The sequence below is a fragment of the Macaca nemestrina genome, chromosome 1 (assembly GCF_043159975.1).
Source record: "Macaca nemestrina isolate mMacNem1 chromosome 1, mMacNem.hap1, whole genome shotgun sequence".
Classification (NCBI taxonomy): Eukaryota; Metazoa; Chordata; class Mammalia; order Primates; family Cercopithecidae; genus Macaca; species Macaca nemestrina.
The window spans coordinates 187,101,279-187,124,044 of NC_092125.1; the positions used below are offsets into that span (position 1 = coordinate 187,101,279).

Below are 22,766 nucleotides of genomic sequence, written 5' to 3' on the forward strand. Positions count from 1 at the left end.
CGCAGGTGCAGGGAGGAGACAGGCAGGCAGGGCAGAAGGGAGGGAATAGAAGGAGAGCAACGGGAAGCAGCAAAATTACTAAAACCAAAACCAGCCACAACCCCAAACAAAATATAGCTCAAGAACTAACGATACCAACACAGCCAGCACCAAAGGAAGAAACCAGGGGCAGCAGGAGAGACAGGGAGAAAGATCAAGGGTGGAGAATACAGAGGCTGGGCTGAGACGGGGGCAGGGACCAGGACAGAGACAGGAAGAGGGAGATCAAGGGAAGAAGGAAGGAGAGAGGAGAAAGAGAAGGTATGGCTAGAGTAAGCCGCGGAGGCTGCAGGGAGGGGTGGCAAGGAAGAAGAGATGGGAGTGGGGCAGGGGGCTTGGGGCAGGCAGGTGCCTGAAAATATAGCTTTATATATTTATATTTATATCTCACATTCTACACATAGACTTACTAAGGGGCAGAAGGGGAGGGAGAAAAGGGAGGAGGTGGTATTGAGATGGGGGTCTAGCCAGGGAGAGCCTCTCACTTCCCCGAGGGAAGCTTAGGGCACCCCAGCCCCTGACCTCCTCCCTATTTGGCCTTCATGGGGTCCAGGCAGGGCCATGCAGAGGGTGTGTAGGTGTGGGCTTCGCCTCAGGCTGCGGTATGGGGAAGCCGAGCAGGGAACAGGACACCAGGCCCTAGGATCCCTGTGCTCATGGAGTTAACTCCTCGAGAGCCACCTAGGGATAACCACAGGGCTAGGAGGGGACACCTAAGACCCCTGGCTGGGTTGGAGGCCAGACAGTCAGTTGGGCAGCGTATCGAGTCCCAGGGAGGCCGCGTGCTGCTTGGCCCGGAGCCGCAGGTTCTCGATGCTTGTGGTTTTACTGTTCAGGGTAGCTGATGCAGGAGCCAGGCCTGCTGGGGGTGCAGGCAGCAGAGGGGACCCCCACACACCCTGGTGGGCAGCAGCGGCTGCTGACAGGGACTGGTAGTAGGACTGGCAGTGCAGTGAGCCCAGCGGGGCCATGTTGACGCCCAGGTAGGGCACAGCAGCAGCCGCCGCGGCAGCAGCAGGGGCTGGACCCCCTACTTCGAAGGATGAGTAGTGCACCAGGTTGTTGGTGGCCGCCATGTGCTGGCGGAATTGCTCCTGCAGACGGAAGAGGCTCAGCGGGGACGAGGAATAGGAGTGGGAGGGGCCCAGGAGGCCACCCCCTGGGGCCGCAGGAGTGATGGTCAGGCTGCCTGGGGAATCTGCAAGCAGAGAACCCAAGAACAAAGCCCTCAGGACAAGGGCATTGGTCTGCCAGGAGAGGTGCACTCAGCCTTCTCACCCCCTTGGCACTACAGACAAGACAGGCTTCGGCTGAAACCACATCCATCGCATCTCAGTCAGGGCATTCCCTGAAGCAAGGCTCAGAATCCTAGGAGAAAGGGACCCAGGCTTCCTGGGAAAGCTCCAGGGACCCTGCCAAGGCCCCCATGTCTGTCTCTTTTTCTTTTCAAGGGCTGTAACTTCCCCCTCCCCCACGCTGCCCAGAGCTCCCATTCCTTCACTCCAGCTTTCAGCTCACAGCCCCTGTCCCCTCCCTGCTGGACTTAGGGTTTGTGTTTGAGATATGCCTCATGCCAGAGCTCTGTTCCTTCAGAAATGTGCTCGGAGTCTCTGCTGCACGTGGGAATCTCTGGTACTAATACGGTATGCACCGGGACATCCAATTGGTTGTTAAAATATTGGAATACTTCCAAATGGCTGATAAATAATTTTTGCCCAGCGCTCCCGCCGTATCCCTCCCCTGCTACCCAGCCCGTCCCTCAGAACCCCCTGGACCTTCCCACGGCTCTGCAACTAAAGGGTGAAGACCTGGCCCAGGCCTGCTGTGGTTAGTCCCTTCTAATGGGCCATGCCCCTCAGGGGCAGTTGATTACTCGCCTCTGACTGGCTTCACATGCTCAGGGACCCCAGACCCCAGCCCTCCCATGGCATCCCTCAGACCTCACCTGCCTTGGGGCTGCCCCTCTTGCAGCCCAGCCCTTTGCTCTCAGCCCCAGGGCTCTTCTCAGTTTTGGGGTCCTCAGCCCCTGCCCGGGGGTCCTCCTCACGGTCCAGCTGATCCTCGGGGGCTGACTCACTGGCTGACTGCTCAGACAGACTCAGGTGAAGCTCTGCAGGGGGGTTGCTGCCAGGCAGGTGTGGGGGCTGGTCAGTGTCCAGCTGGGTATCCGGAGTGGGGGCCTCTGCCTTGTCTTCCCCATGGGAGCCCTCAGCCTCCTTCTGCTTCTGGAGCTGTTCCTTCTGCAGGCTACGCTGCTTCTTCCGGAACTTGGCCCGGCGGTTCTTGAACCACACCTGAGGACAGGAAAGCAGCAGTCCAAGGTGGGCAAGAAAGAAGGAGGGTTGGTGTGGAGCAAGGTGCTCTGGGAAAGGATGTGTGTGATAACATCCCCCCACCCCTCTAGGGAACGCACACCCTCCGTCCCTTCCCAAACTCCCCTCCTATCACTGAAGGCTTTGATGGAGAGATCCGTTGCACCTTGGCACAGGGATGACATGCTGGCTCCTGGACAAGGGGCCAGACTGATGGGCTGGTGTTTGTCTGCAAGGCCTAGTTAGGAGAGTTGGGCCTTACCTGCACCCGGGCCTCAGGCAGGTTGGTGCACATGGCCAGCCTCTCACGCATCACCACATCTGGGTAGTGAGTCTTCTGGAAGGTCTTTTCCAGGGCCTCGAGCTGCTGAGCTGTGAACGCTGTGCGGCTGCGACGTTGTTTGCGGTGCTGGGAACCATAACGGGCCTCCAAGATGATGTCTTGAAATGTACAGCCGTTGGAGGGCAAGGAGAGGGGGCCCATTTAATTATGGGAAATAGCTTTGAATCTTATCCTGCTCTGACCCACTGTGGACACCCAGGCTGCTGCCAGAGCTGGTCCTGGTCCCTTGCCCTTAGGAATCACCCATCCCCTCACCATATGGCTGTGGGCTTTCAAGGTCTCTCCACCCCATTATGCACTCTCAGGACCACAGAGGTCTAACTCAACTCCACAAATGGCTGTCAGGCATGATTGAGGGGGGTCTTCGTTATTTGGCATTGGGAGTGGGTAGGTGGGTATTGCCCTAAGATGGATACTGTGAGTGTATTTTGAGACTCCATGATGCTAATAATCTGTAAGTCCGTATCACAAGAGTTCTAAGACCCTATAGCCCTTAGATTCTGAATACTAAGACTTCTTTAGCATCAGAGTGCTGGTCCCTGCCCATGAGAAGCCAGGCTGGGCTGGTACCCATCTCAAGGTCTAGTCAAGGGAGGACTGACTAGGCAGACAGAATTCACCAGCACTTGATTCTCTGTCCTCTGCTTGTAAACCCCCTCATCCCAACTGGCCTAGAGTCTCTGATGGCAGGGGCTGAGGCTCCTGCTCTTCTGTTTCCTGAACAGAGAGCTTGGCTAGGGGGTAAGAGCAGAGCAGGGAGGGTGGGGTCGTCAGGGGTCACATCTCAGGTAAGGCTTGTTGCCCTCAGTCTTGACCCTTGTGACTGCCTCCCCAAAGACAGAAGGACAAAGAGACCAGGTTCCAACCACTGTGGGCTTGGAGGGGAGACAGGACTATGGACCATCGATTCCATCGTCCTGTCCATATGTCTGGTAACATGATAACCACCCAGGATAGGTGTCTGCCTAGGGCCAGGGTCTAGCCTCCATCCTGGGGTCTAGCCTTAAGCCCTTTTGCTTGACTAGCCCCTGGAAGATAGACGGTAACCCCTCTCCTCACTGCCTCCCATCATGTCATAAGTGGATCCTGCTCTGTCTGTGCTGAAGGGAACTTGAGTAATCTCAGCCTCTGCAAAGGGATGCCAGAGTCCTTCCCCTGCCCTCCAAGGAATGAGAAGTCATCCACAACACCCTAAATAGGAAGAGGCAGCCCGGCACAGTGGCTCACGCCTATAATCCCAGCACTTTGGGCAGGTGGATCACCTGAGGTCAGGAGTTCAAGACCAGCCTGGCCAACATGGTGAAACACTGTCTTTCTACCAAAAATACAAAAAATTAGCTGGGCGTGGTCGTGGGCCCCTGTAATCCCAGCTACTCGGGAGGCTGAGGCAGGAGAATCGCTTGAACCCGGGAGGTGGAGGTTGCAGTGATCCAAGATGGCACCATTGCACTCCAGCCTGGGCAACAAGATCGAAGCTCCATCCCAAAAAGATTTAAAAAAAAAGGAAGAGGCAACTGGGTATCCAGGAAGCCCCAGACTTTGAGATACTTCTTCTTCAGTTTAAAAAGAGAGTCCTGAACCCCTCTCAGACTGACCTTAATCCTAGGCCTGACTCAGCCCTGAGCTCATGCTGGTCATCCTGGGGCAGGGGAAGGAGTGGGGACCGCTCTGTCAGCCCCACCCTGGTTGGGGGAGGAGCAACAACTCAGCATCCTACTGCTGGCTCCAGGGACTGCAAGGGTGGCGGGGGTAGTGGGGGCGGTATAGGTGTCACAGGGAAGCCAGGCTCTCTAAGCTGTGGGCAGAGCCTCTGCTGGAAGGCAAGGCCTCCATACAAAGGCTCACCTGCAGTTCATGTCCTTCCTTCTTAAGAATTAGAGAGTTGGGGGTGGGCTGAACACCCCAGTTCCTCTGCTTCCACCAGTGGACATGAGCCCCTGTCCCTGACTCCTCTCTGTGCTCTGGTCCTTGGGTCCTGGAATACTGTCAGGAGCTGATGTCACCACGAGGTTGTGCACAGGACTGTATCCAACATCCCCACACTAGAAACTAATGCCTCCACACCGGTCGGGAGAAACTTATCCACTGAGTTCTGCCCAGAGGCCTGGCAGGGTCTAAAGGAGTAAGACTGGCCATGCCCTCCCTGCCAGGCCAGTGCTGCTACCCAGGTGGAGATCCCATCCCATTTCTGTGCCTTTGCTCATGTTGGCCTTTTTGAGGCCTGGTTCCTGCCCCTGTGGCCTTCAGAAAGCTCTCCCTGACTACCCCAGCTGATCCTGCTGCTCTGAGCTGCCCCAGCATTTGACCCTGGACACCCTCCTGTTGTGCCCTCTCATGGGTCATGGGCACCCATTCTCCCTAGGAGTTCCCTGAAGTTTTCTGAGGCCTGCCTGGCACAGGGCTGGGCCCATATGGGTTTACCGGCTGCTCAAGGCTGGGCCTGGGACAGGATGGGTTGGGTGGCACCACTTCCCAGGAAATCAAACTCCTCATCTATGTCACTGAATCCTTTTCTCACCCACCGAGAGGCTGGCAGGGCAGGGCAACAGTCAGTAGAACCAGGTGTGGGGGGACCAGGTTGCCGGTCCCTCATAGGCATATATGGGTACTTACCTTAGGCTTTGGGTAATAATGATCTCTGAGCGCCTACCAGGCTCTGCTGAATACTTTGCATATGTTATCACAAATCACCTCCCAACCACCCTAGGGGATGGGCATGGCCATTTTCTCCTTTTTATAAAAAGAGAAACTGAGGCTCAGAGAAGAGAGCTGAGTGGGAAAGTCCCATGCTGATTTCAAGTCTAGAACTCCAAAGCTCATATTTTTAGCCATGTTGTGTTCCAACACCACTTGGCCCGGATTTAGCCTCTCTGAGTCTATGTTTCCTTGTCCATAAAATGTAAATAGTAACCTCTTCACGTGAGGATTGGATGATTTGATGCACACAGAAAGAGAGAGACTCCCACAGTGCCTAACTCACAGTTGATGTCAGAACATAGAAGCTGTTATTTACAATCCCTGTGCCTGAACTCTCCTTGCCTGAGCATTCCAGGCTCTTCCAGCTACTTCCCACATAATACTCTGGACTAGTCCCTTACCCTCCTACCTCATTTCTTCTTCTGTGAGATAGGACTAATGAATGCCTCCCTCACAGGCCTGTTACGAGAATTTGAAAGCGTAGGGCAGCTCCAGCGCCCTGAACAGAGCTGGCAAACAAAAGGTGCTCTGGATATACACACATAGTTTTGAATTGACATCTCTCTGTGTTGCTAAGTGACCTGAGTCTTTTTGAGCTGCCTAGAACAAGCTAGGCCAGTGCTCTCTCTCCTCTTTGCCTTCCAGAGCCTCCTCCCCTGACCCCCACAGTCCTGTCCCCACAGTCCAGTCCCCAGGGCTCTTACCAGCCAGGCGCTCAGCCAATGTAAGCGCATGCACCGAAGGCCGGTAGTCGGGGGCGTGCTGGGCCTGCTGGGCTGCCTGCTGGTGCAGGTTGTACATGGCGCTGAGTGAGTTCATGGCGTGCAGCGAGTAGCCGTTCACCCCGTAGTGCTGCATGGCGGCATTCGCCTACAGATGGAAGAGGGAGAGGGGACGTGAGGCAGGCCTTTCAGACTCTGCCCTCAGGGAGACCCACCCCCTGTCCAGACCCTGGATGCCCACCTTCTGATGGGTCAGAAGCTCTCTCCATCGGAAAGGAGCCTGTCTTGCCCCTGGCTTACCATGTGGGGGTTCCTGCATCCACTCCTTCATTCACTCACTCATTCACTGATTCACTCAGCAGGGCCAGTGTGGGTTTAGGGCTCTGGGCTCTAGAGTCAGACTGCCCAGGGCAGGCTGAAACCTCAGCTCCACCACTCAGGAGCTTTGTGGCTTTGGGCATGTCACTTAACTTCTCTGACCCACAGTTTCTCTATCTGCAACATGGGGTTAATGATAGTACCTATCTCATAGGGTTGCTGCAAGGATTCAGAGAAGCCTTTACAAAGGACTGGATCATAGTATGTGCTCAAAAGTGTTAGTCATTGTGATTTACAAATTCATTTGCTACTTCATGCAATCATCTCTTCTTTCAATTACTCAGGCACTTACTCATTTTTACCTTCATTGATTCACTCACACACTTATCAGTTATTCAACCAATACCCAAGACCAGAGCTAGATTCCCCACTGAGGCATTTGCTTTGAAATGAGATAAACCCAGGACTGGGCGTAGTGGCTCATGCTTGTAATCCCAACACTTTGGGAGGCCGAGGTGGGCGGATCACCTGAGGTCAGGAGTTCAAGACCAGCCTGGCCAACATGGCAAAACCTCATCTCTACTAAAAATACAAAAATTAGCTGGGCATGGTGGCACACTCCTGTAATTCCAGCTACTTGGGAGGCTGAGGCAGGAGAATCGCTTGAACCTGGGAGGCGGAGGTTGCAGGCAGCTGAGATCGCACCACTGCATTCTAGCCTGGGCAACAGAGCGAGACCTTGTCTCCAAAAAAAAAAAAAAGAAAGAAATGATAAACCCTAAGGTCCTGCACAAACGTAAGAATACTGTTGTTATGTGTTGTTATGACTGTCATACATTCACCGCCATTACCTCCCTTTATTCTCACCATATTCTCACCAAGAAGCAAACAGGCCAAGAAGGATGAGCCCCAACTGCAGTTGAGTCTACTGAGGCTCAGAGAAAGAACAGTGACAAGTCAAAGCCACACAGCCAGTCCAGGGCCTGCCCCACTCCACATTTCTGCAACCTTATTCTGTCATGGCCAATTGTTCCAAGGAAATATTCCATTCATCAGAGAAGACATCCATCCTACTGAGACGGCTCCAGCCTCAGCAAGAGGCTGCCAAGGTCCCATCCAGACCCTCACCCACCTGCAGCAGTGTGAAATGTCAGTTTTGGAATTGACTCCACATCTGGAGTCTACCCAAAACACAAAAGTGTTTCCTATTTCCCAAGTGTGAGAGGTGAAAAGGGAAGGCTGGGGCAATGGCAGGTCCGTTTGATAAAAGGAAGACATATGCAGGTATCTCACCTCCTCACTGAAACAGACACAGGTTATACATAATCAAATATCCACAGCATACACACAAACACACACAGTTGCAGGCAAGCACACGCATGTTTCATGCAAAAATACACGTACGCAGACATTCTTGGCAAGGCATTCACAGAAGCCTCCCTATTCACAGACACAAACGGAATGTCTTTTCCCACAGTTCCACGCACAGACATGCTCACAGATATCTATTCATGCAGCAGAGACATCTACACACAAACATTACACTCACACACATCCATTCGTATATTACACATATTCATCCAACACATATTTTTTAAGCACCCACTTATTAAATAGCAAAGTCCCTAACTTAGTGGAATTTACATTCCTGGATAGGGGGATGTATAACAATGAATAAAAATATATGTACTAATGTCAGACTGGAATACAGACTCTGAAGAAAAATAAGGCGGAGGAGGAGAATGACAAGAGGGAAAGGAGAGATTGTTTTAGAACATGTGGTCAGGAAAGGGCTCTCCGACATTTGAGCAGAAACTTGAAGTCAGCCATGTGGAGATCTCAGGAAAGGCTTTCCAGGCACAAGGAACAGCAAGGACAAAGGCCCTGAGGCATGGACAAGCTTGTGTGTGTAGAACAGCAAGAAAACCAGGGTGGCTGGAGCACAGACGGAGGGAGCAGATGAAGGAGACAAGGTTGGAGGGAGAGGGGTCGCTAGCCAGAGGGCTCCACGGCCCATTGCAACCCCACGGCCCAATGGAAATCCCATCTGGATTTTATCCTGAGTGTGATGGGAAGCCCCTGGAGGGTCTTGAGGGGAGTAACATAATATAATCTGGGGTTTTTTGTTTTGTTTTGTTTATTTCTGAGACACGGTCTCGCTGTGTCTCCCAGACTGAAGTGCAGTGGTGCAATCTTGGCTCACCACAGCCTCAGTCTCTGGGGCTCAGGCAATTCTCCCATCTCAGCCTCCTGGGTGTGCTGGGACTACAGGTGTGCACCATCATGCTGGGATTATTTATTTATTTATTTATTTTTAGAGACAGGGTCTCACTATGTTGCCCAGGCTGGTCTCAAACTCCTGGGCTCAAGCAATCCTCCTGCCTTGGCCTCCCAAAGTGCTGGAATTACAGGCATGAACCACCACACCTGGCCTATGATTTGTTTTTAAAAGCTCATTTTGCCTGCTATATAGAGAACAAACTGCAGAGATGCAAGAAGAAAAGCGGAGAGACCAGGCCACTAGGACACCACAGAAGTCCAGGCTAGTGACCATGCTGCCTTCACTAGAGTGGGAGGAGGTGCCGAAAATGGTCAGATGCTGGTAGTTTGAAGGTAGAATCAGCATGATTGCCGATAGCTTAGTTATAAGATGCGAGGAAAAGAGGGCAATAAAGAAAATAGGATAACTCAAGTTTCCATCCTGAACAGCTGAGTGAAGATGGGTCTTTTCCTAAATGAAGAGCATTGAGTTGGAGAAGCAGATCTGGGGAGGGAGAGAATGGAAACCAAGGTTTTGGGGGACATGGCAAGAATGACTGACATACGAATTCAACTTCCAAGTAAGCATATGTTGAATTGGCTGTTGGATATAGGATCTGGAGCTGAGGGCTAGATTTACAGATTTCTGAGTCAGCATTCACACATGAACTTCCTCCAATGACATTCCCTTGCAGAAGCCCACTCCACACACCATGACCAACCTCAAGGCAGAAAGCTAAGAGAAAAGAGTAATAGACATGGTGAGATGAAGAATTTACACCTCAGTATAACAGAATATACCATAAACAAAGCTAAAAGGTAAACAACAAATTTGGAAAAATATCTGTTATATACTGTATGTGATGTAGAGGAATTCATAAAAAATAAATAGCACAAATCAAATAAAAGGCTATATCCATAATATACAAAGAACTCTTAGTTAGGAATAAAAAAATAAAGCTGAGTGTGGTAGCACACACCTGTAGTCCCAGCTACTCAGGAGGCTAAAGTGAGGGGATCACTTAAGCCCAGGAGTTTGAATTCAGCCTGGGCAACATAGCAAGACCCCATATCTAAATGAATGAATAAATAAAAAGATGGTCACCTTAGTAAAAGATAGGCTAAGTAAATGAAGAACCAACTCATTAAAGAAGAAATACAAATAGCCAACAGACATGACAAAAAGCTCAGCCTTATTTACAACCAAAGAAAAAAAAAGGCTGGGTGCAGTGGCTTACGCCTATAATCCCAGCACTTTGAGATCACTTAAGGTCAGTGTTCAAGACCAGCCTGGCCAATATGGTGAAACCCCGCCTCTACTAATAAATACAAAATATTAGCCAGGTGTGGTGACCCACGCCTGTAATCCCAGCTACTCGGGAGGCTGGGGCAGGAGAATCACTTGAACCCGGGAGGTGGAGGTTGCAGTGACCCGAGATCACGTCACCACCCTCCAGCCTGGGCAACAGAGTGAAAATATGTCAAGAAAGAAAAGAAAGAGAGAAAGAAAGAAAGAGGGTGGGGGAGAGAGGGAGGGAGGGAGGGAGGGAGGGAGGGAGAAAGGAAGGAAGGAAGGAAGGAAGGAAGGAAGGAAGGAAGGAAGGAAGGAAGGAAGGAAGGAAGGAAGGGTCATTGTTTACCAATCAAATCAGCAAATATAAAGAAAAATTATTACACGGGGTTATCTAGGGGAATGGGAGATGGTCCTTCTCCTACTTGATGGCAGAAGAGCTATTTACTCCTTATATCAAAATCCTTTAGAGAGTACCTCGTCTTTGACCCAACAATTCCATTTCTAGAAATGTACCCTTCAAGTATGCAGAGATATGTGTATGCACATATTTATCACAGCAGTGCCTGTGATGGCAAACAATTGAAAACCTAACTGTCCATCGAGAGAGGATTAGTTTAGCAAATGAGGGGACAGGTATTCCCACAGTGGAATATGGCACCGCAATTTAAAACAATGATGTGTATCTGTATATGCTGATGTTCACAATATACCATTGAGTGAGGGAAATAGGTAACAAAGCAGTATGCATGATATGATCCCATTTTTGTAATGTATGTATAAATATGCATAGAAAAAAGTCTGGAAGGTTATACCCTGAAATGTTAACAGAGGTTATCTCTGGGAGATAGCAAATGGGATTACAGGTGATTTTCACATTTATATTATTTCTTTCTTTCTTTTTTTGGGGGGGCGGGTAGGGGCTGGGGGGAGGTATCCATGTCTTTCGCTGGATATGAGGATGAAACCAGGCTCCAGAGTGTCACAAGCTCCAGGTGGGAAAGAGGGAACAGAGTTCAGAGGGAATTTCATACATCCCAACTCCTGCTTTTGGAATGCCCCTCCCCCACCAGACTCAGGGGTTTTGTTGCTTTAAAACTCACTGCTGTTAATGTGGTAAGTGACATTTTAATTGACTTAATTATCGCTGACCTCACAGTTTTTGATGCACAACATGGCTTTATTAACCGAAACCAGAGAGATGTCTCTCTGGGGCCCCAATTGCCCCATCGCTGTGGCCCTCCGACAGTCTCTAAGATCTTCCCAGGATGGCCCGATGCCCTCCCCGTCCCCAGCACCAAGCACTACCAGATTACCTGCCACTCCTTCTCATCTCCACGCCGTTACTCTTGCTGGGCCCTCTACCTGAAACACCATTCCTCTTCTTTCGCTTCACCTAATAAATTCTTCCCTCTCCATAAGGCCTAGCTCAACTGAGCCCTCCTCAGAAATGAGGCCTTCCCCCACTCACCTCTGACAAGGCATCTCTCCCTGCTCCAGGCTGTGATAAGTATGCTCAGATCATAGAAATGAGGATGACCACAATGATGACAACAATACTAGCTATCATGTACTGAACACACTCTGTGCCAGACACCACACTCAGCACCTTCCATGTATTTTCTTTTTTTTTTTTTTTTGAGACGGGGTCTCACTCTGTCACCCAGGCTGGAGCGCAGTGGCTGGATCTCAGCTCACTGCAAGCTCCGCCTCCCGTGTTCACGCCATTCTCCTGCCTCAGCCTCCCGAGTAGCTGGGACTACAGGCGCCCACCACCTCGCCCGGCTAGTTTTTGTATTTTTTAGTAGAGACGGGGTTTCACCATGTTAGCCAGGATGGTCTCGATCTCCTGACCTCATGATCCGCCCATCTCGGCCTCCCAAAGTGCTGGGATTACAGGCTTGAGCCACCGCGCCTGGCCGTATTTTCTTAATTCTAGTGCCTGCAGCAGAGTGCTGTGATAACACTTCTATCTCCCCAGCTAGACTAGACTGAGCTCCTTGAGGGCAGAAACTATATCATGCATTTCTGGACACCCACCCCACCCCCAGTCCAGACCACAGGGTCTAGCGCAGAAGCAGGGTTAGGAAGTAAGGATCAGAGGATGAATTAATAATCATAACTATTTATTAAATGCCTCTGATACATCAGACATCTCCATCAATTCTCCCAACACCATAGGAGGTAGAAAATGTTATCCCCATCTTACATATTCAGAAATGGAAGGCAAGAAAGATTGGATAATTTGCTAAAGGCCATGGAGGTAGAAAGTGGTAAAACAGGTGTCAACAGGTGAAGTTCTTCCCACTAGCTAGTATTTCCCAGCCCCAGTCGCACAGGATCTTACCCCAGCATATTCCATTCCCTGATTTCTGTTATCTCTGATTTGGTCCAAGACAACAGGAGGAAAGCAAGAAAAAGCACATTCTGCTGGCCGCGGGGGCTCACGCCTGTAATCCCAGCACTTTGGGAGGCCAAAATGGGCAGATCACCTGAGATCAAGAGTTTGAGACCAGCCTGGCCAACATGGTGAAACCCCAACTCTATTAAAAATACAAAAATTAGCCGGGTGTAGTAGCAGGCACCTGTAATCCCAGCTACTCGGGAGGCTGAGGCAGGAGAATCGCTTGAACTGGGGAGGCGGAGGTTGCAGTGAGCAGAGATTGTGCCACTGCACTACAGCCTGGGTGACAGAGTGAGACCCAGTCCCCACCCCCCCAAAAAAAAGGAAAAAAAGAAAAGAAAAAGAAAGAAAGAAAAGAAAAAACACATTCTCTCTGGCATGCATGCTCGTGTGCACACTGTGTGCATGTGTGTGCTGTGAGATGAAGCTGTGTGTAAGCCTAAATCTTCCCTGCTAAGCTCCTCTCCCTCCAGCCTCATACTCCTCTTCCTCACTACAGCTGGACATCAAGGCCCCTGCTCTCCTCTGAGGCCATAGAGGGACCCTTGTCAGTGGATGCTACTTACCATCTGAGCTGCACACATGTGGTACCACACAGCCATAGGTCTGAAGCTCACCTCAGTGGCCATGTGTGTACACAACCCACCTGGAATCGGCCATACGATTGTATGCACATCTGGCTCTGTCTATGTGTATATCTGGCTACTTTATGTGTCTTGGTGGGTGTGCATGCCTGTGAGCCCATGTGTGCAAATGATGTGTAGGTGAGTGTGTGACCAGGGGAAGGTACACTAAATGGTACCCTGGAAAGTCATGTGGCCCTGTCCCCTGCTGCTAGGTCAGTGTATTGTGGCTCTTCCACCCCTGAACAAGGTGTGAGAGAGAACAAGAGGAAAATACAAAGAGAAAGGAAAAAAAAAAAGCAAGGAGAGAGATCAACACAGAAAATAAATAATTTGTCTTAGCCATTTTAGTTTCTGCGACATTTAGCACAGAGTCTGGTATACAGTTGGTGCTTAGTAAATAGTAAATGTTGAATGAATGGGAAGGAATTTTAGACCAAGAGACTGTGAGGGAGGCAGGACCACCACAGCCCAGGATGGTCCATGGGAGGAAACGGAGACCCAGAGTCCCAGCCCACTACCTCCTCTGTCCCAGGACGTAGGCCTCATGAGGGTGACCCCTGCCCAGTGGGCCCTTTCCCAGCAATAGAGGCAGCCAGGACCTGCACTACTGAGATCCTCAGCCAGGCCCAGCTGCAGGAGCCCCTTCCACATCCAGTTCTGAGTCCTGGTGGCCCCTATAGGGAGGCCCCCCCAGGCTGGAACCCCACAAGACCTGCAGGAGCCTCTAAACAGAGGCCCTGCACTCCTGGCCCCAGGCCCGGCCCTGCATGGGCTCAGCCCACTGCATACTACAAATAGAATCAATTATATATTTAAAAGGTGCCGCCCCGCAATTCCTGGAGAGCCAGGAGAGCCATCCATCACGGCACGGCCGCGTTTCACAAGCTGTCGAATTGTGCTTACATTGGTTAAAAGAATCTTTATATTTCATTAAGCAAGCAGATCGGCGGATCTCCCGCCACAGGCGCCATATAGATGGCTTTAATTTTCCAAATCTGCAAATGCATCCGTTATGTCCCCGCGTCGCTGCTGGCTGCGGCCTAATGCCCAGCCAATCGAAGAATCAAGCAGAATTTTATTAGGGGGCATTTTTTATAAATTAATGGCAGCAGTACCATGAAAATGCATGCAAGACGTCTTTGATTAAAAGGAAAGTGGACCTTTCCTTGGGTCACACCCTGCTCAGCCACCCCACAGGCCTACCCCACCACCCTTTGCCTCTCCCTTTCCTTCTCTGAACTTTTAATTCTCCCTCAGTTTCTTCTCATTCCCATTCACAATGGAAACAAGGCAGAACAACTTTACTTAAAGGAAAGGAAAGAGAAGTGGAAGTGGAGGAAATGAACATTCTCTGAGAGTCTCATTCCGCTGTCCATTCCGGGCACGGTGAGACACATCATCTCAATAACAACGGCTACCTCTCCTTGAACATCTACCACGTGCCAAGTCTTGTTTCCCTCATTCTAGGCATATCACCTAATAAACTTCAACACAACCCTTCCAGAAAGGTATAATTATCCCCATTATATGGATGAGAAAACTGAGACTCAGGGAGATAAAGTCTCCTGCCCAAGGTCCCACAGCTAGTAAGTGGTGGAGGCAGGATGGGAACCCAGGTCTCTGAATCTCTGAAGAGCTATCTGGTATTTATTTTCACAGTGTGACCAAGAGATAGGCCCTGGTGAGGACTAGCCCTGGGTGTCAATAGCAGAGGGAGAGATCGAGAGTAGCCTGTTGCCATGGGCTCTCTTTCTTGAGAAATGCTGCTGCCCCTTTATCTCTGGAGGTTCTCCAGTGACACTTTGAGGGGAGAGGCCACTGCAACTGTCCCTCCTGCTTTGCAGTTTGGAGTCCAAAAGGACTTTTACTCATGCAGGTAGAAGATCATGAATACATGAACCCAGGAGCAGCAGGCCAGGGCTCCTGCCCCAACTCCAGGCTGCTTTGTGACCTTGGCTAGTGTCCTACTATCTCTGACCTCCTCTGATATGACACTAACCAGGAGGGAAAGAGACCTTGTCATGAGAAGTGTGTAACCCAGGGCTGGCCAGCCACATGTGAGGGAGGCCAAGAAGGAGGGATTCGTTCATGTGTATGCACGTGTGTGTGCATGAGTGCGTGGGTGTTGTGGGGCTGGCTGAACAAGATGACCTAGAAGCCTTCCAGCTCCGAGCTTTTGGGTCCAAGGTTTTAAAAGAAGCTCTGTCCCTGGCACATGCCAGATACTCAACTTCAGCACCTCATTAATTTCTTACCCCAGGTCTATGAGGGAGGCGCTGTCCACACTGCAGATGAGGAGCTGAGGCTCAAGGAAGGTGAGTCCCCTTGGCTGGCCTGCTTGGGAATGGGGAAGACTGAGCCCCCATCCCAGTAAGTACCCCTGTTCCCACATCTGTTCTTAGTTCTGAGTTGCCAGGAATCTGCAGTGGAAGGATAGGATGTGAGGGCTGTGGAGATCCCGGTCTTACCCTGACCAAGGACCCTGCAGGCACATGGTTTGAGAGCAAGCTTGACATGAGGACATCCCCAACTACTACCTCTCAGATGCTGCTTATTTAACAGGGGCTCCTCCAAGAGCCCCAGATCCGTTCTTGGGTTACACTGAACCCTCCATGCTCCCCGAATCTCCTGTCAGTATCAGGAACTCAAAGGTGCAGAAAGCCCAGGGATCAGCCTCTTCCTCCCCCTGCCAGGGGTCAGATTCTTCCCAGCCAGGGCTCTCCACCAGAGGGTGGGGTGAGCCAGGCCTCATTTGAAAGAAATGAACCCATCTCTCAGACCAGTTCTCTCTGATACTTTCAAAACCAGATTTCTTAAAAAGCCATATCCAAATCTGTCATCTCTCCTTCCTTCCTTCCTTCCTTCCTTCCTTCCTTCCTTCCTTCCTTCCTTCCTGTACACTCCCACCCACCACTGAGCCATGGCTCTCCAAAGCTACTGTGTGGCTGCCTCCCACTCTGGGAATGTTGTCCCTCCACCAGCATGACTTGGAGAACTCCTGACTCACATTAAGCTTGGACACGCATTTTTCCAGGAAGCCTCTCCTGCCATCCTCATCTTACAGATTCAGAAATGGAAGGTGAGAAAGATTGGATAATTTGCTAAAATCATCCAATTTTAGCAGTGGTTAGGTCCAGAAGTCACCGGTTGGGTCCAGTGACTTCTTTAAATTCCTATCCTTACCAAATTGTAGTTGCCCGTTTGCCTACCTTTTGCCAGAGTTTTATAATAAATTATTATTATTACCAGCTATCCTCATAGAGACCAGACTGGCAGCATCTCATTTAATCTTCACAACAACCTCATAATCCCCATTTGACTGATAAGGAAACTGACACTCAGAGAGGTAAAGTCACTTCTCCAAAGCTACACAGCTAAGCAGCTTAGCCAGGATGGAATCGAGGGAGTCTAACTCCAAATTGTGAAATCAGTGCCCACCAGAGCTCTTAACCTTGATCCAGGGCAGGGTCTGCTTCCCCAGCTAGTACTCAGGACCCAGTGCCCACAGGAAGGGACATCATTCATTCCACAAATAAAGATGGAGCCACTGCCTGTTGGACTTTAGGGGTAGTGTCATGAATTCCAGCTCAAAGGGCTCAGATTCTAGGGGAATTGCAGATGGTCACATGCCCTGGGGGAGAGGAAACCAGCTCTGGGAGATGATAGTGGGCCAATGTCCAAAGTTTCCTCTTCAGCCTGCCTGCTCTGCCCTGCCCCAGCAGGGAAAATCCAGTGTCCTCACCAGAAGCCAAGCCACCTTCTGGCCACAGCTGTGGCCCTAACCTTGTCACAGACTAAGCTCTAACCTCATCCTACATGAGCCCTGGCCACTGCCCTCACCTTGGCCATGTTCCCTCCCCCCGCCAGTGGCATAGGTATCATGACCCCCACATCGTCACCATTAACCACACATTGCCTGATCCATGTGGGAAAGGGATGAGCTGTGGGGGTCAAAGAATCTGCTCATCCTCCTTTCATCTCCACTGAGGGTCCCCAAAGTGAACCTGGAGTTGGAGCCATGCGTGGCAGGCAGGTGGGCTTGGAAGTATGTGGCTTTGCAAGGGTTAGATTGGAAGGGGTGCTGGACTTCATAACGGGCACACAGAGCTCATAAATTTCTCAAAGGAGATTATCACCTCCCCTCTTGGCTCAGGGATGGGGGCCCAGTGGATAGGAGAAGAACCCACTGGGAGAGCTCCAGGGTCCTGTTGGGTCTCAGGGCCAACCACCGGCCAGCGGCCCTTTGAAGGAGTCAGGGCTCTTAGTTCCCTACGCAAACTGTTATCCATTAACATCCAATTATCCCTTGGTCCGAGCCATTAATTATAAATCAGCCACTAATTGGGGTAATTAGCCCCCCGCAGGCTAATGGGCCGAGACTGAGGGAGGCCCCTCCGCCTACAGTCCTCTAGTTTTCCGAGGTCCTTAATGTTGGGGGTGCAGAGAAATCAGGCGGCTGGAGTTAATTTTTTGGTTTTTTTTAAGGCAGCAAAATGCAGCCAGGAAGGGGGGAAGATGGAAGAGGTCACTTTTTTGCTGCTTTTTCTCGAGTCTGGTCCAGCATCAGCTTTTGAGACCAGGCAGGTGGCGGGGTAGGATGAGGGACCTGACTGCAAGTCTTGAGAGTAGAGTTGTCTGGGTAATTGCTTGATTCTCTGCTTTCTTTCTGGCAGAGATACAGCTAGTGCACTGGAGATCGAGGAGATTTGGGCAGAGCTGAGATGGAACAGAGCATAGGTTAGGACCCCAGGATGTTCCTGGCCTCTCCAGGGTACAGAAGTGGCAGCCCTGCCTGTTCAGTTAGCCCTGGCCCAAAGTCCCTGAGAGACGACCTGGTCCATCTTGGCCATCCAGATCCAGGCCAGGGCTGGGAAACAGGGATTACAGAGTCCCCTGTGGAGCAGAGCGGCTCCAGCCCCAAGTTAGGGCCTCCAAACGGCTGGAGGAACTCGGAGGAGGGTCTGTCCTGCGGACGCAGAAAGTGCGGTTCCTGCTCTGCGCACTGACAGATGTACAACTCATCAGGGGCTCAAACAAAACCTGGAGATAGAGCTGTGGAGGCTGGAAGGGGCTGGGAACCCCAGTGGGCTCCAGAGGCCTTGGGGCACGTTGAAGCAGTGCTCACAGTGGCTGTAGACCGGAGGGAAGGAATGACCCCGTCTGGGAAATGTGCTCCCTCCTGCCACTCTCATATCCAGGGAACTCCCCTTTGCCAGCAAAAACCTGGCTAAAGTCCGAAGAACAGTTGGGGCCAGAGCCACCGGAGCTGGGATCTGTGGTCTGTCCAAGCTGGGATGTCCACCCATCAGGCAACACTGGGGAAGAGTCAAATAAGCTCAGAAGAACGGACAGGTGACTAAATAGAAAGCGAGGCCACTGAATGGCCTCTGGAGGGCTGGACAAGGGAGAGCCCAGCTTGGTGCCCTTCTTACAGAAGGGGAAACTGAGACTCACTCAAGGTCAGACAGGAGAGGCATTCAGTGCAGGATGAATGTGGAGACCAAAACACGCACCCCGCCGGAAGCTCACCCACCCACCCCCGCGCCCCTCCCTACTCGTTCGGTAATGGGCTTTGGCGGGCAGCAGTGGCGTCGCCCGGGGCCTTGATTAGATATTTATTGCTGTCATTTACATGGGCACTGCGGGGCGGCCGAGCGGGACTGTGGGGAAGGGGTGGGGTGGGGGGCGAAATGGGAAGGTAGGGGTGGGGGAGGTGAAGACTGGCTCCTTGAGGACGTGGGACTGGCCGGGGGAGTAACTTCAAGGCCTGGAGAGAGTGGCGGGAATAGAGAGCGCAAACACCAAGCAAAAATGTAGATGCACCCTCCCTAGGACTGCCTGGAGCTTCTGCTCAAAGTGGGGCTGTGACGCCTGGGACTGTTGCCCTAGGGGGTGTCTGCATGTGTTGAGCATGAGTGTCTGTGTGAGTTTAACCTGTGAGTATGGAACTGTGTCTATCAGAGCGGTTTTATGTAGACAGTGGATCTGCCCGTGCCTCTTGTGTGACTTCTCAAAGTGTGTCTGAGTGTGATACCCATAGCCTGGGTGACTTTAACCCAGGAGTCCCACTCTGTGTGCCTGTCAGCCTCTGTATGTGTGTCTGTGTACGACCGTCAATCTAGACAGCTGGCAAATATGTGTGTGCACACAGAATTCGTTCAGACATGGGGGACTGCGCCTCTGGGTCTGGTTCTCCCCTTCCCTCAAAAGCCACCGGCAATGTCCCCATGCTCCAATCGTCAAACCAGATTGGTTGCTCCTCAGAAGAACTGGCTTCGGAGAGGCTGGCACTGAGGGCTAGGGTGGACTCCTCGTTCTAGGCTGTACACTCCCGGAGCACTGAGGCCCAGGAGAGGCTGGAAACTTTATTTCCTGCTCAGAATCCGCAGTGTGTGCGTGCGTGTGTGCCCGCAGCGTGTCAAGTGCAAGTTATGTTTGAGAACAGAGAAACAGCTCAAATTTCCAGACCACATGGGATTGTGCATGTGAAAGTGGCTAGGACAGGGGTGCAGGGATCCTCCACTCACCCGATGCCCATGAAGCTAACCCATAAGCCCGCTCTCCGGCAGAGCCCATCCGGAGGCCTGAGTGCTTGTCCTTCACCGTGGCCTTCGCCTGGGGCGGGTTTCCACTCCTCTGCACCTCTGCCTTTCTGTTCTGCATTCCATTCGGGGCCTGGGCTGCCAGATTCCCGCCTCCTTGCAGGAATAGGTGCCCCCAAAGACTGCAGGGGTGGAGCAAGGTGTTCACCCGCCTCCTGAGTAGCAATGCCCTGCTTCTTTTCCCAAGAGTGTGTCTACCCCAGCCATACGGGAGAGAGATTTGAGCCAATTATCCAGATAATTTGCTCTCACTAGGCAGCAAATTCGATTTTTTTCTGAACACCTAGACACACATAAACACAGCTGGTTTGCAGAAAGGGGAGGTAGGAACTAAATTCATTGGTCCTTAGGCCAGAGTGCTTTTCCATTTGAGGGTAGAACCAGGCATATGGGTAAGTGAAACACAAATCCCAGAAAAATTGAAAACAACCCCCACTACACCCACCTAAAACTAATGGACCATATCACTTCCTAGAAAGGGGTTGAACAGAGCTGACCCGCCTGCAGCGCCCAGATTCCCCAGCACTAGAGAGGTGAAAGGACTCTAGTCGCCCTGCCATCGCCATAGCCAGCTGGGAACTTGCACAATTTCCTCGGCTGTGGAGCACACAACCCTTGCGGTGCAGACAGCTCCTTTCCTCCAAGGCCCATCGAGTCAATAAAGCCCTCCTTTTTCCCCAACGCCCTCAAACCAGAGCCGCCCTTAGAAAACCAACACCGGCTCACCCTGCCCCGGTTTCCGAGGACTTTTCTCAAACGAAAAAGACCTTCTGGGGCCCGGGTCGGAACCAGCGCTGAGGCTGCGCTCCAGGCCCGGTGGGTTCTCGGCTTTGGGGAATTGCATGCTTGCAAAGGGGGTGAAAAAGCCTAGGATCCCGTCTTCCCCCTTGCCCCATTCCGGGACTCCTTCCTGCCGCAAATCACAAGCCTGAGGAGCCCACTGCCTCCCAAACCGGGTGTTGCTGGAATCCAGGAAAAGTCGGGGCCCCAGATTTGGTGCGAATTTGGGAAAAAGGAGGTTTCCCTCAAGCTCCTTATGTGCACCACCAGTGCCACCTAGGGCCCCTGAGCAGGTTCCGGGAATTTGACAGCCAGAAAATTCAGCCGGTGGAGCCCGGGACCCTGCACAGTTCATCGGGGCCCCTGGCCTGTCGCCGTTCACGACTGAGTTATGGCCATCCGGTGTGGGAAGCCCAGGGAGGAGAGACCCTGGCAGTCCCCCCAACCCTTTGACCGCTCCCCTAGAAGCGCCCCGAGAACCGCTCCGGGGACTGGCCCCAGCCTGCCGTTCCTCGTCGGAGTTCGCGGACCCACGCCGGCTGAGGAAGCGGGAGGCAAAACGAATTCCAGGGAACTAGGGCCACTACGCCCCAAACACCCACCTGGAGGGCCCTAGCCCAAGGCCGCGTCTTCGAGGGCAGAGGCTGGCTGAGCGCCCAACCACCCTCAACTGGAAAATTCGTGCAGAATCGCAATCCAGAGAGAAAAGGCGCACTTGGTGGCCGCTGAGTTTGAACGGGATCTGCGCGGGCGAGACCAAAGCCAGACCCGGGCAATGCCCGGAGCACTCCGGGGTTCGCGTGGACCAGGAAGCTGGGGAGGTGTGGGCGGCTTCTGCGCTCCGCAGGCCGGGAACTGGGCTGCCGGCCGCGCCCCCACCCCAGCCCCCGCCCCGGGCCCCGCGACGCCCTGGGCCGCATCTGCTCCGCATTACGCCGGCCACCTCCCTCCCCGCGCCATCCCCTTCCAAACTGAGAAGGTTTTCTCTCCGCTTAATATCCAAACCTTTTTTGTATTTTTTTTTTCAGGGGCGAAGTAATATCTTCCAAATGAGGCAAAATCATGACGGATCCGAATTCGGCGTCCTCCGCGGGTGCCTGCGTCTCCGCGGACCAAGGCCTCCGTCTTCGCCTCGGCGCGTTTCTACCCACGGCTCCACCTCCGCTCTCACTGCCTCGGAATTGCGAGTTCTGTTCTCTTTCTCTCTCCCTAGGTTGCTCACTTTCTACCACCGTTTTCAGCCCCGGGTATCTCTTCCTCTGTCTCACCCTGGGTCTCTCTGTCTGTCCCTGACTCGGTCTTTCTGGCATCTCTCAGCTTCCTCTGTCCCTGCGACGTCTGTCTCCTAGTCCCTGGCTCCCTGCAAACTTTCTGATCCGCCCAGTGGGTCCGGGACTGCAGGACCGCAAGAGGGGAGGCTGTCCCCGGGGTCTCACGGCCCCCGTCCTCCCTGCAGCGACTGTCCCGCGCCCCTCCCGGATCGGCCCTCCAGCCCCGCCCGCTCGTACCTGGTCACCCGGGCCTGCGCCGCCGCAGCTGCTGCCATGTACGCGCGCCGGGGCCTGGGATGGAGTTTTAAACGGCGTTTCCCGGGCGCCCGACGCGGGCTCGGGCGCTTCCTAATGGCCCTGGTGGCTGCCAATCACGCGTCACTCCCTCCCCGCCCTGCCCCGCCCCGCCCCGCCGGTGCGACAGCCTAGCTCCCGGCCAAAGTGGCCCGACAGTCAGTGGGTCTGTGCGCCAGGCCAGCGTCCGTCACCTCTCCCGAATCTCTCCTCCTGGAGCTCTGGCTCCCGGTCTAGGGATCTCTCCCTCTCTCCGGTCCGCGGAAGCCGCAGGCCGATCCCTGGGGTGTTGAAAGGTCTTGAGAAACCTCCCCCTTCCCGGTCTCACCCCGACGCTTGGCACCTGGGGTCCGTAGAGGTGGCCTGGGGGCGCCTCGACGGACTCCCGTCCCCACTGTCCCTTCAAGGTTGGTCTCGAGCTGCGCGCACACACCTCTCCTCATCAGTTCCACACCACCTGCAACACTGCCACCCCCGCGCCACCACGCAGCGCCACAGCCAGTACTCTGAACTCGCCGCCCACACACCCTGCGGGTGCGCTGGTTGGCGCTCCTAGCAGCCGCTCACCTGTCTGGCAGCTGGATGTTGACCTCTGGGCCAGGAGGCCGCAGGCTGGAACTCGCGGCTTCACACACAGCACAGGCACCTGTCGCCGGGACTGGGGGGGGACAAACACACTCGGCGACCGGTCCACTTTGGGAAAATCCTGGGCCTGTGGTTGTCCTGCTCTTACCAGCGCTCTGCTTCCTCCAGGCGGGAACCGGCTCATAGGAAGAGGACGTTCTGGGGCCGGCTCTCAACCAGGCAG

The 22,766-nt window shown here is 52.9% G+C and overlaps 1 protein-coding gene across 1 annotated transcript in view; it reads right to left on the reverse strand.

Annotated features, from left to right (window-relative positions):
- Positions 1 to 379: 379 nt before the first annotated feature.
- Positions 380 to 22,766, reverse strand: part of LOC105494965 (diencephalon/mesencephalon homeobox 1) — a 49,944-nt gene continuing 27,557 nt past the window's right edge. Inside the window, exons 2-5 of the mRNA XM_011764059.2 lie at positions 6,096 to 6,261; positions 2,614 to 2,792; positions 1,985 to 2,333; positions 380 to 1,237 (exon numbers count right to left, since the gene is read on the reverse strand). Of these exons, the coding sequence (XP_011762361.1) occupies positions 786 to 1,237; positions 1,985 to 2,333; positions 2,614 to 2,792; positions 6,096 to 6,261 (1,146 nt within the window). The 3' untranslated portion in view covers positions 380 to 785. The remainder of the gene's footprint in view (positions 1,238 to 1,984; positions 2,334 to 2,613; positions 2,793 to 6,095; positions 6,262 to 22,766) is intronic.